General features: G+C 39.6%; 1 protein-coding gene across 3 annotated transcripts in view; it reads left to right on the forward strand.

The window, feature by feature from the left end:
- The first annotated feature begins 1,211 nt into the window (after nucleotides 1-1,211).
- The window catches only part of RNF141 (ring finger protein 141), a 37,021-nt gene continuing 25,011 nt past the window's right edge, over nucleotides 1,212-13,221 (forward strand). The window contains exons 1-2 of one of the 3 annotated variants that reach the window (XM_055548660.1): nucleotides 1,212-1,433; nucleotides 11,066-11,257. In XM_055548660.1, coding sequence (XP_055404635.1) covers nucleotides 11,115-11,257 — 143 coding nt within the window. In that variant the 5' untranslated portion in view covers nucleotides 1,212-1,433; nucleotides 11,066-11,114. Of the gene's footprint in view, nucleotides 1,434-1,458; nucleotides 1,810-7,248; nucleotides 7,569-11,065; nucleotides 11,258-13,221 lie in introns of those variants that run through there. The other 2 variants (XM_055548659.1, XM_055548661.1) reach the window with 2 other exon arrangements.

The raw sequence follows: 13,221 nt of genomic DNA on the forward strand, positions 1-13,221 counted from the left end.
GGCCCTATAGAATGTAGCCCACCAGGCTCCTCTGTCCATGGAATTTTCCAGGCAAGAATACTGGAGTGGGTTGCCATTTCCTACTCCAGGGGATCTTCCCAACTCAGGGATCAAACCTGTGTCTCTTGAATCTCCTGCATTGGCAAGCAGATTCTTTACCACTAGCACCACATGGCTTGGAACATAGTAAATGGTCAACAAATATTACCTATTGTTAGAGGGCAAGATTGGGCTTCCCAGATGGCGCTAGTGGTAAAGAACCCATCTGCCAATGCAGGTAGACTTAGGAGACGCGGGTTCGATCCTTGGGTTGGGAGATACTCTGGAGGAGGGCGTGGCAACCCATTCTAGCATTCTTGCCTGGCAACAAGCTTAAGTAGTTTAGCTGCTAAGTATAAAGATGATAGTGTGAGTCATACCTGGGTCTAAACCCTTGCTCCATTATTCACGGGCTGTGTTACTTGAAGCGCACTATTTAAACAAAAGCAATGCCTAAAAAGTGCCTAGTATAGTACTTGGCACACAACAGATGCTTAATAGCAATTATCCACTAGGGACGTTCTGAAAAGCCATGATCTCGCCAACATGTGTTCAAAATAATAATAGTCATTTACTAGGGCTTACTGGTTTGAACCCTGTGCTGGTTATTTCCTGTATTTCTCTTTAATGCTTCTTATTCTAGCTAGGAGAGCACGATGGGGCCCCTTCACGTAAAAGAAATGAGATGGGCTTCCCTGGTGGCTCAGATGGTAAAGAATTCACCTGCAATACGGGAGACCTGGATTCCATCCCTGGGTTGGCAAGATCCCCTGGAGAAGGGAATGGCTACCCACTCCAGTATTCTTGCCTGGAGAATTCCATGGACAGAGGAGCCTGGCGGGCTGCAGTCTATTGGGGTTGCAAAGAGTCGGACTCGACTGAGCGACTTTCACTTTCACTTGTGTAGCTATGACCAGTAGGAGGTTAGAGGCCTTATAAGTAGTGACTTGGAATTCAACTTTTGACCAAATCAGGGATCGCAGTGCCTTTTGTCACCAGGTGGGCTCTAGCTAGGGAAGTGGGGCCAGAAGAGGCGGCAGTCGGCCAGGCCGCACCCACTGCCGCCCCACGGAGCCTTAGACTTGAGGAAGCTGCCAGGCGAAGCCTCTGCTGCGCCTCTAGCGCACAGACCCTCTGGCCTTCGCCGCCACCCTAGCCTCTCGGATTGCCCCCGAGGCCAAGGCCTCGCAGGTCCTCAGAAGAAGCGCAGCCAGCTAGTCGAAGCTCTGGAGAAGGTTGGGCACGGTCTCCAAGCAACGCGCTGGAGGCGGGACTTGTGCGTCACGGAAGTGCGACCGGGTCGTGGTCGGTGCAGCCGCCGCCGCCGCCGCCTGCGGGTCTGTGAGGCTGAGGCGGCGCCGCGGCTCCCGGAAGCGCGATGCCTTGAACCTGGGGTGAGCTCCGCTGCGCTAGCCTGTTGCCGGTTCCCTTCCCAGCTGCTCCTCAGCCCTCCTACAGGGAGTAGGAACACCCACCACGCCTCTACTGCAGGGCCGGCTTCCGTGGGGGGTCAAGCCCCGCCCTGCCGCCGCAGTTTCTAGGCCTCGGCTTAGGGAGAGGACCTGGCTTGGGAGGCCCTTCCATGGTCGCACTGTCTCTAACCCAGTGGTTTCCAGTGACAGGGCTTGGAAGTGGCTTGTCCCGTTTGGGGAGAGTGGTTCTGGGGGACCAGGAGAGAGGCTTTTTCTCCTCGAGCGCGGACCTGCTTTTGAATATTGCCGCCGGCGCAGTCGGTCGGCCAGCGGACGTAGCTGTTGGTTACGAGTGCAGGTGCGCTTGAGGAGGGCCGGTGGTGGGAGGGTGGTGGGTGTGTTGAGTTAACGCACTGGTGAGGCTGGAAACCTGTGCTCCCCCGTTGCAGTGGACACCCCATGTTAGAAACCCTTGCCTGGGTGATGGCTCAGAAATATCCAAGTCCGTCTACTTAATCCTACCACCCCCTCTAAACTAGTTTAGGCTGCTCCCCTTCCGAAAGGCCTGAGCTGGTCAAACCATTTACCGTGAGACCCGGCCAAGACCAGAAGTTTACTACTAATTGTAGTAATCATTCCTGGAAGGGAAACTTTCTGTGTCGCTTTTGAATGATTTCTTTGTTATTTTTATCGTGTTACCGTGTTAGAATGTGGGCTTACTGTTATTGTTAATATTTATCCCCAGCCCCTTTCAGTGTACGTCTCTGTATTCACCTGTTTCACGGTGCCGGATGATTCAGTTCTTGTCTCTGGCGTATTTATAAAGCGGCCGTGACACTTCCTGTGGTTTATCATTCTTAGATCTTCTATATGGAGTGATTCTTTTGCATCTTCCCTCGCCCATTCTTCTTGCTATAACATGACCTCCATCCTTTCCGAATTTCATCTGGAACATGAGGGGCCCCGGACCAACAATCCTGAATTAGCCTCCTCTGTGTTGGAAAGCATCTCCCCTCTAAGAAGCGATGCTTTCTGAATTCAGAACACAAAAATAGTATGAATATTTCTCCTTTCCTCTGATGCTGCCTGGCTGCAGCTTCTAAATATTTTCCTCAGAATATGATTGTATGTTTCCAAAATATGTTCTTTGTCATTTGGTATAAGTGCATTTTATATTTGGTGTGTGTTACCACCTGTGCCTTCTTAGTTCATATTGAAACACATACCACACTTCCTTTCTCTTTCTCTTCCCCAAAAGGCAGAGAAGGTCCAAAGTCTAGTTAGTGCATTTTTCCAGATATGAAATGTACTAGTAAACACCCTAGTGATACCAGAAATCCATGCTTTCAGTCTCCAAGTACTATCCTTTTGTAGTTTTTCTTTGTATAAAATTTTTGTCTGATTAAGATCTTTGGGTCTGTAACAGGCATTCCAGACTCTATAGTGTCTCTGACCAGTCTATTTGTTTCAGTATGGTCTTTTATAACTGCTCTTAATTTCTTGTCTTGCAGGACAGCTGATAATCTGTTTATGATCTAGAGTTTGAATATAATGAGTAATAAATAGTATCTTTAGGAACCTTAGTTTTTAGTACTTTTAGCATCACTGATGCTAAATAACAGTGAAAATAGTTTCAACTATAAATATCTCTTTTTTAAGTAAAGAAATTGGTGCAAAATTTCACGGAGAACAGGTTTCAGAGGCGTTTTCTAAATACTTCAGTATTTGTGAACTAGTCATCTTGTTACACGTCTAGGCTTTTCATCTTTGTTTAATCCTTTTATGAATGGTTTAAATTTTCATGAAGTTTTTTTTTTTTCCAGTTACCCATGATGTGATTTTTGTATCTTCATAAAGAATATTTGAACTACAAAAGTTCATTTTGTTAGAAAAAGAAGTGATCAAGTGTATGAGTTACCACCCACTAGGGAATGTGGCATTTTTGGAATCCTTGATATTATGAGTTGCAAAATAATAGTTATTCTTTATTTAGAAAATCCTTCAAATGTTTTTTGAAAGCATATTGTTATCCTGCTTGAAAGGACTAAATTATAGGGGCACAATAATATGAGAGCGGTCAGTTCTTTAAGTTTTGACGAGAGATTTATCTTTTTTAAATTGTATGCCAGTGGTTTACAAATTAGGTTCCTGTTCAATACTGCTGTTTCATGATCCACAGGAAGTATTTTGCTCATACCAAATAATGAATACTTCTCAATTCACGTAAACCTTAACAATAAATTTTGTATTTTTTCTTCCCTGTGTTTTTTAATGTCAGCTTCTCTCCCAACTAGTAGATGACTGAACAAGTTAACAAAAGTCAAAAAAAATACTAAGTGAATAATAAAAAACCCCAAACTGTCAACAGTATTTTCTGTATCCATTGGTAAACATTTATTGTGTGCTTATGTATCTGCCAGAAAAGAGAACACAGCTGCTACCCTCAAGAAGCTCACAGAGGGGGATGGTCAAGTGACCTAACTGATGATGTGTGCTGTGATAGAAGAATGTGCCGAGTCACCAAAAAGGGACATTGAAAAACCTGTGGGGGGTGACGAGAGGGTGGCCTCAGCAGATTGTTTTGTGAACATGCATGCACCCTTGATTGTGATTTTATTGCATCTAGATTGCAGAGCCATATTTTTATTCTCAGATGGACTCAGATATTTGTCATTTTATGGTATTCAAAATGAGCTGTGAATCAGGAGCCTTCTCCACTGAAGCAGGTTGAGAGGCACTGTTCCGTGCTCTTTCCATAGTCTCTAGATAGTTTTCCCTTTTAATCTGAGGAGTTAATAATCAGGTTTCCTGATACCAAGTACAATTACAAGATGAGTTAATATGCTGCTTCACATTTTAAATTTTCTTCAAAGTTAGGACACCAATTCAAAACAATACAGAAACAAAATGGACCATTTTCTTTTTTGGGGGGATATTTTATAGTTATAAAATATTGGCTGCATTCCCCGTGTTGTACAGTATATCCTTGTAGCTTATCTATTTTATACACAATAGTTTGTATATTTAATCCTCTATCCCTATCTTGCCCCTCCCTCTTTCCCTCTCCCCACTGGTAACCAACAGTTTGTTCTCTATGAGCCTGTTTCTTTTATAGTCACTAGTTTTATTTTCTAGTTCTACATATACATGGTACCATACAGTATTTGTCTTTCTCTGACTAATTTCACTAAGCATAATACCCTCCAAGTCTATCCATGTTGCTGCAAATGGCAAGATTTTATTCCTTTTCATGGCTGAGTAGTGTTCCATTGTATATCTACATACCACTTCTTTACTCATTCATCTGTTGATGGACACTTAAGTTGCTTTCATATCTTGGCAGTTGTAAATAATGCTGCCATGAGCATAGAGGGTGTATGTACCTTTCCAAATTAGCATTTTCTTTTTTAGGGGGATATATACCCAGGAGTCGGAGAAGGCAATGGCACCCCACTCCAGTACTCTTGCCTGGAAACTTCCATGGATGGAGGAGCCTGGTAGGCTGCAGTCCATGGGGTCGCTAAGAGTCGGACACGACTGAGCGACTTCACTTTCACTTTTTACTTTCATGCATTGGAGAAGGAAATGGCAACCCACTCCAGTGTTCTTGCCTGGAGAATCCCAGAGACAGGGGAGCCTAGTGGGCCGCCGTCTATGGGGTTGCACAGAGTCAGACACGACTGAAGTGACTTGCAGCAGCAGCATACCCAGAAGTATAATTGCTGGATCATATGGTAGTTCTTTTTTTTTTTTTTTTTGCTAAATATATTAGCAAACGTTTATTAATCAAGGTCATGTGTTTATGATTTATATATATATGCATGTATTTGTATGGAATAATTTTAATGAATTAAACTTTTATGAGTAAATATATGTGATTGCTAATGTGCCAAGGAAATGGCAACCTACTCCAGTATTCTTGCCTGGAGAATTCTGTGAACGGAGGAGCCTGGTGGGCTGCTGTCCATGGGGTCGCACAGAGTTGGACACGACTGAAGTGACTTAGCATGCATGCATGCATTGGAGAAGGAAATGGCAACCCACTCCAGTGTTCTTGCCTGGAGAATCCCAGGCAAAAAATGGGGGAGCCTGGTAGGCTGCTGTCTATGAGGTCGCACAGGGTCGGACATGACTGAAGCGATTTAGCAGCAGCAGCAGCAGCTAATGTGTCATAACAGAATTTTCTAAATGAAATCATAAAATTTGTTTAGTAAATGTTAATTTGTTTCAAAGTGTTTTTTTTTAAACTTCATAGTTTTTTATTTTCTATTGGGGTATAGCTGATTAACAATGTGGTAGTTTACAGTGAACAGTGAAGGGACTCAGCCATAAATATACATGTATTTTTAATTTCTTTTATCAGTGCTTTATAGTTCTGAGAGCATATAAGTTTTTCAGCTCCTTGGTCAGGTTTAAGGTTTTTGTTTTTGGAGGGAGTAGGGCTGCAATTTTAAAACATATTTCTGTGTGCTAATCTTATATCCTACTACCTTGCTAAATTTGTTTATCAGAACTAGTGGTTTTTGCGTGGAATCTTAAGGGTTTTCTATATATAATATCATGAAATCTGCATATAATGACAATTTAACCTCTTTTTTTAATTTAATTTTACTTTCAAATTTATTTTTAATTGAAAGATAATTGCTTTACACTTTTGTGTTGGCTTCTTCCATGCATCTTCATGAATCAACCATAGATATACATATGTCCCCTCCCTCTGGAACCTCCCTCCCACAATTCTACCTCCTAGAAGGCACCATTTTCTAATTCATTAAACAAGCAACCAGATCTCTTTATTATTTGTTTGGTGGGCATATTGATTAAATTATCATTAATGTTGTACATGAAATCTTAAGACCATATATTTCAAAAGTTTAATTTTTTATTTGTTAAGAATTGTAGGTGTAATGTAACGTTTTCAGTCTGGTTGATTAGAATATTTTATTGCATTTTTATTAAATCAATATAGGAATGCTAGAGAGAATTTAAGTTTTCACTTTGAGAGTGAAATATTAGGTTAGAGAACATCTTCTCCACTTCTCATTCAAGCAAGAATTTTCTCTAAAACACTAATTAGATGAACTTATTTTTGCTTAAGCACATCCACCTTTCCAATGAAAGCAGGCACACATGCTTTTAACCCTTCTAGATGATTGCCCTTAACCCTTCCAGATGATTGTGGATGATAGAAAATTCTTATATTGACCTGAAATCAGCCTAATTTATACTGGCCATTCTGGTCTGTGTAACTATATAAAATAAATGTTACTTACTCTTCCATATGAAAACTCTTCACGAGTTTGAACAAACCTGTCATGTTGTTACGGAACCATGATTATCTGAAATAAACTGCTTTATTTCCTTCTCTAGATCCGTAACATGTTGTGTGCTTTCCCATATATGTTCAAATGATTGTGCTCTTTAAATGTGTGGCTGCTGGGAGGACTTCCCTGGTGGTCCAGTGGCTAAGACTCTGCTGCCAGTGCAGGGGGCTTGGGCTCAATCGCTGTTTTGGGGAACTAGATCCCACGTGCCACAGCTGAGGGTCTTCAGGCCGCAACTAAAGATCCCACATGCCACAGTGAAAATCAAAGTCCTGAGTGCTGCAGCTGAGATCGATGCAGTCAAGTTAATTGATTAATTAGTTAAAACAGTAAGAGTGACTGCTTCAGTTCAGTTCAGTTCAGCCGCTCAGTTTTGTCCGACTCTTTGCGACCCCATGAATCGCAACACACCACGCCTCCCTGTCCAAATTTCAGTGTGTTGGAACCATTACAGAGCATAGTGGAATTTTAGGCCGTTGCTCTGGACATCTGCTTCTAGCAAGAATTTAGGATTATTTTAGCATCTTATCTGTATTTGACTAGAACCTTCAGACCATTTATATTTTAATTACTTTTAAGCATATGTTACCTATGTGCTTTATGTGCCTTTTAAAACATATTTAGGTTAGATCCTGAACAAGTTAGTCATATTTGATGTAATTTATTCAGTTTCAGAAAATAAGTATCCACTTTCAGTCTTGATCCTGGTATTCTGTGGATATTATTCATTCCAGTTTTAGTCATCCGCGGATTGAGCAGGCCTGGAGTCTTGTCTTTGTCATCAACAAAAATGGTAAACATCCCATCTCTTGGTGGCAGTCTCCTCCTCTGTCTAGGTTTTAGTCACACTTGAGTTTTTTTTAATTACCTCAAAGTTACCATACTCCTCCCTGTGTTAGGCACTTTCTGTAGCCTCTGCCTGGACTGTCCTCCCCTTGTCATGCCCCTGTCCTCTTCTCTGGGTAACTCTGACTGATGGCAGATCAAATGTTTGCCCAAGGACTTCTCTGACAAGGCTAGGTCAAGTCCCCGTTTTATAGGCTTTAGGCTTTTAATACCCTATACTTGTTTGGCTTAGCACTTTTGTGAAAGTGAAAGTTGCTCAGTCTGTCCGACTCTTTGCGACCCCATGAACTATACAGTCCGTGAAATTCTCCAGGCCAGAATACTGGAGTGGCGATTCCCTTCTCCAGGGGATCTTCCCAACCCAGAGATCAAACCCAGATCTCCCACATTGTAGGCAGATTCTTTACCAGTTGAACCACAAGGGAAGCCCAAGAATACTGGAGTGGGTAGCCTACGCCTTCTCCAGGGGCTCTTCCTGACCCAGAAATCGAACCAGGGTCTCCTGCATTGCAGGCAGATTCTTTACCAACTGAGCTAGGAGGGAAGCCCTGTCATTTTGTAGTTACGTGTTTATTATGCAATTGCTGTCTCTTCCCCACTGTATCTGATGCTCCATGACGGCAAGAACCACATTTCTTGCACTGACTTTTGAAACCCCAGAACATAGCACAGTGCAGGGGGTATGGTGCTTATTGAATTTAATTTTTCAAAGGCTGTGTAACAGTGGCTCCCTAGCACTGGTGTACGACCTTTGGCTCCTGATGATGTTTTCACACGTTTGGATTAGAACAAGAAAAATAAGGACAGTAGTGTTAGTGTATGTAGTGTATGTCAGTGTGAAATTACTGCCTTCTTGGGAAGGGCTTTTATTCTAGTATTATTTATATATCCTTCTAGTTCTTAGGTTGTAAGTTCTTAAGTTTTTTGTTACAGTTTAGGGATTTTTTTTTTGTTTATTGTTGGACACTGTCGAAACAAATGTGCAGCACCATGGGGCTTTGAGACTTGACTAGTCTGTGAAATCCAGGAGTCACTAATGTTGAATACTCTCGAGATCTCCTCTAGGCCAAAATCTTTGTTTCCCTTTGAATACAGTTGTTATGAATGCACTTGGCTATATTTAAAATATGTAATTTTGCCTTCAGAGATTTTTTTAGTGCCTTGGATCTTCCTCAACAACTTCCTTTCATTTATCTCTGTAATACATACTTATCATTGCCAAGTAGGCTCAGATTCAAAACAGTAATTGTCGAGTTTATCTTTTTAGAACAGTTGTACTTTTCCTATATTTAAAGTGACTAAAAGAATAAGCCTCAAATACAATATATTAGATTTGGATACCTAAAGACAAAATTTGCATATTTATGGTGACTGAGAACTCTTACTGTAAATAATTTTATGTTTTAAAGTTAGGTAATATTTTAGTTTTAACTTTTTTTTATTAAATGTTAAAGCAGATTTCCTGACAAAACTTTTGCTATAAATTGTTACTATTTTACCTGCTTTATATGCTATGAGTATTAATTCAGGTGAGGTAAAATGATAGTCTTTGATGGGTAAATAAAATGGAATTTCTTGGAGGAGGGGGAATTAGATTTTTTTTTGTTCTAATGCTTTTTTCTCTTTCTAATTTTATTTTTTTAAAAACTCTTATTTGCTTTGTGACTTTGTTACTTTAACCTCTCTGTGCTTGTTTCCTTAACTATCTTGTTTCTTTATCTGTAAAATGGTTATGAAGATTTAAATGACTAAATTTATGAATACATGTAAAGTGCCTAGAAGATTGTAACACAATAGAAGTGGTCAACAAACATTAGTTGATTTTACTGTTATTAGTAGTGGTATATATATTGAATCGGATTTCTTTATTCAGTTATATAACATATCAGTATAGATAAATACTAAAAGTTTATCTTACTTTCTGTTTTAACCAAAGGAAAGAAAACTATCTAGAATAAACATATCCAACTCTTCTCTAGCTAGCCATGATACATAGAATCTTTAAAGATTAAATGATTACTAAATAAATTTTTGTGATTAAATTTTAAATCAATTCAGTAACTTATTGATCTCCATTGATAGTATGTTATTAGTGATCTAGTCTTTTAACTAAAATATCACCTTTATATTTAGAAAACAAGTTACATAAATTCTAAGTTTAAAATACCTAGAGGAGTTAAAAAGCAAAAGCACTATCTTTTTTTTTCCTAAGCAGAAAATGTAAGAGAGTTCAGTTAGCTGAAAAGTCTGTTAAATTTACATATATTTTACAATTAGAATTAACTTGCACATTTATAAATATAGTAATTCTGCAATAAAAATTTTAGCTGATCTATTATATCCATGATTATACATCATAGAATATTATAGTGTTTAAGAATATAACCTTGGAAGAAAAGTTATGACCAACCTAGACAGCATATTAAAAAGAGACATTACTTTGCCAACAAAGGTTTGTCTAGTCAAGGCTATGGTTTTTCCAGTAGTCATGTATGGATGTGAGAGTTGGACTATAAAGAAAGCTGAGTGCTGAAGAATTGATGCTTTTAAACTGTGGTGTTGGAGAACTTTTGAGAGTCCCTTGGACTGCAAGGAGATCCAATCAGTCCATCCTAAAGGAGATCAGTCCTGATCCTGAAACTGAAACTCCAATACTTTGGCCACCTGATGCAAAGAACTGACTTATTTGAAAAGACCCTGATGCTGGAAAAAATTGAAGGTGGGAGGAGAAGGGGACGACAGAGGATGAGATGGTTGGATGGCATCACCGACTCAATGGACATGAGTTTGGGTAAACTCCGGGAGTTGGTGATGGACAAGGAGGCCTGGCGTGCCTCAGTCCATGGGGTCACAAAGAGTCGGACACGACTGAGCAACTAAACTGAACTGAACTGAACTGAAAAATATAAGCACAAGAATCTAAAAAACATGAGTTTAAAGTTCACTTCAACCATTTACCAACTGTTTAACTTTAGATAAGTCACTCAATTCTATTTCCTCATCTGTCAACTAGGGCTATAATAATGCCCACTTCTTAGGGTTATTGGAAAAAATAGATGAGATAGTATAAGAAAGCCCTTAGTTTGAAGCCTGACATGTGGTGAGCAGTCAGGAAATGTTTTTAGGAAAATTATATGAAGTAAATAAGCTTCCCATTAAATACAGTCAATTAAATGCCTGTGTATGTGTAATGGTTGCCAAGTAGCAAAATTATAGAAATGCACCCTCCCAATAAGATAAATGAATCCTGTTTTCTTATTTAACTATATGATCTTTAGAAAAATAGAACTGTAAATCTTTATAGTTGTTTAAATTCCACCTTAGGTTCATACGTGTTTATTGAGATCTCACTTAAAAGTATTCTTGTTTTTATTTTCTTGAAGGGATGGGTATATTGCCATTTTTATATTGCACATAAAAGTAACTTTTATGTATATTTGACAGAAACTATGTGAAGCAACACTCTCTGGATTTCATAAGACGTCATCTCATCATGGGACAGCAAATTTCGGATCAGACACAGTTGGTTCTTAACAAGTTACCAGAAAAAGTAGCAAAACATGTCATGTTGGTTCGAGAAAGTGGCTCCTTAACTTATGAAGAATTTCTTGGAAGAGTAGCAGAACTTAATGATGTGTAAGACTTGCTCTTTTTCATTTTATTTTTTCTCCCTAACATATGCTCCAGTGTTGTGACTGTCTGGGAAATAACCAGAAGTGTTGATTGGTAAGACTTAATGTTTTCAGCAGCAGTGGGTAGCAAGTATTTATTGAATACCTTAAGACTTTCTATGTGACTATTTCAAAATATGTCATATTTTGAAATGGACTAAATGAATGGAAAGAACTTAAAATTGAATTTTGATCATAGGCATATAAATTGACCTTTGTTTGAAAGCACTGAAGAAGGTGCATAACAGAAGAGAATATATCAATTAGTCACCTAGAGAAAGGCACCTCGGATAGTCAAAGGGCACTTCAGGTTTCTGACAATCAACCAGTTCATCTAGATAATAAATCTGTGTTTGTCCACTGAACCATTATTCTGCCAGATACACGCCTATATGGTAGTAATTCGTTTTTCATCACCAAAGAATAAGATGTTTTGTTTATAAATGTTTTCTAATTAGCTATCATCTTTAAATCTGTGGTCATCTTTTAATCTTTGATGGACTTCCTTGATAGCTCAGGTGGTAAAAGAATCCACCTGCATGCAGGAGACCCTGGTTCAATTCCTGGGTCGGGAAGATCCCCTGGAGAAGGGATAGGCTACCCACTCCAGTTTTCTTGGGGCTTCCCTTGTGGCTCAGCTGGTAAAGAATCTGCCTGCAATGCGGGAGACCTGGCTTTAATCGCTGGGTTGGGAAGATCCCCTGGAGAAAGGTAAGGCTACCCACTCCAGTATTCTGGCCTAGAGAATTCCATAAACTGTGTATTCCATGGGTCACAAAGAGTCGGACACAACTGAACAACTTTCACTTTCTTTAAATCTCTGCTTAATTCTTGAATGGATTTCTAAGATGGAATATAAACTTCTCTACCTCCTTAAAGAGCACACCTAATAGAACTTAGCCTTCTCTTTGTGAATTATTCTTTATTAAATCAATTTTTATAGTGATCTATATGCTGCTGCTGCTGCTAAGTCACTTCAGTCATGTCCAACCCTCAGTGACCCCATGGACCGCAGCCTTACAGGCTCCTCCGTCCATGGGATTTTCCACGCAAGAGTACTGGAGTGGGGTGCAGTGATCTGTATAGAAGATATTAAAATACACAGGGCTCTTTGTCCCTGAAAGACCCCAGATTGTTATACTTTTAAAATACTCCATTTTTTGGTGTGTATTCTCCCTAGTGACAGGAGAGCAGATGTCACTTCTATTAAGTCTTCCTTTAGCAGCACTTACATCTGACTCTTTATATATGTATCTTCTATCTCCCTGAGGGTATAGTTACAACTTACTGGCATTGCCTTTTAAACCTTTTAAAGGTTCTCTCTTTAGTCTATTCAATTTAGCTAACATTCGCTGAACACAGAGTATGTGCAGGGCACTCTGCTGACAGATGTTTTAACTGAGGCCTAAAGTAATTACTGATTTCCCTAAATCAACCAGCTTTCCCTAAATCTAAAGTTCTTCCCACTATCCCACATTACCTCTCCTTAAACCTGGAAAAGGCCAAACAAAATCACCTAGCGGTTTGGGACCATTTAGTATATATCAATTTATATTATAGTCACCATTGACAGTTCAGGGTAAAATACATGAATGTACTCCTTAAGTTTTGTTACAGCTATATCTTTTATGGACATGACTGGAGCATCCTGTCATCAGCCAGTCATGAAGAATAAAGCATTCTTAACTCTTAAAAGTTATATTAGAAGAGCATTTCTTTTAAAAACATTGGATTTCACTCATTAAAAACAAGCCCAAAAAAAAGAGCCCTGTATGGATATAGGGATGGATCCTGTATGTAAATGCATAGAAAATGAACTGGAAGGATACACATTAGGTCTCTGGGGAGCTGATGGAGAAGTGGGCAGATAAGGGGGATTTTACACTGTATTTATTGTCTGATCTTTTATAATAAAAATGTAGTCATGGT

Source organism: Bubalus kerabau, chromosome 15 (genome assembly GCF_029407905.1).
Source record: "Bubalus kerabau isolate K-KA32 ecotype Philippines breed swamp buffalo chromosome 15, PCC_UOA_SB_1v2, whole genome shotgun sequence".
NCBI lineage: Eukaryota > Metazoa > Chordata > Mammalia > Artiodactyla > Bovidae > Bubalus > Bubalus kerabau.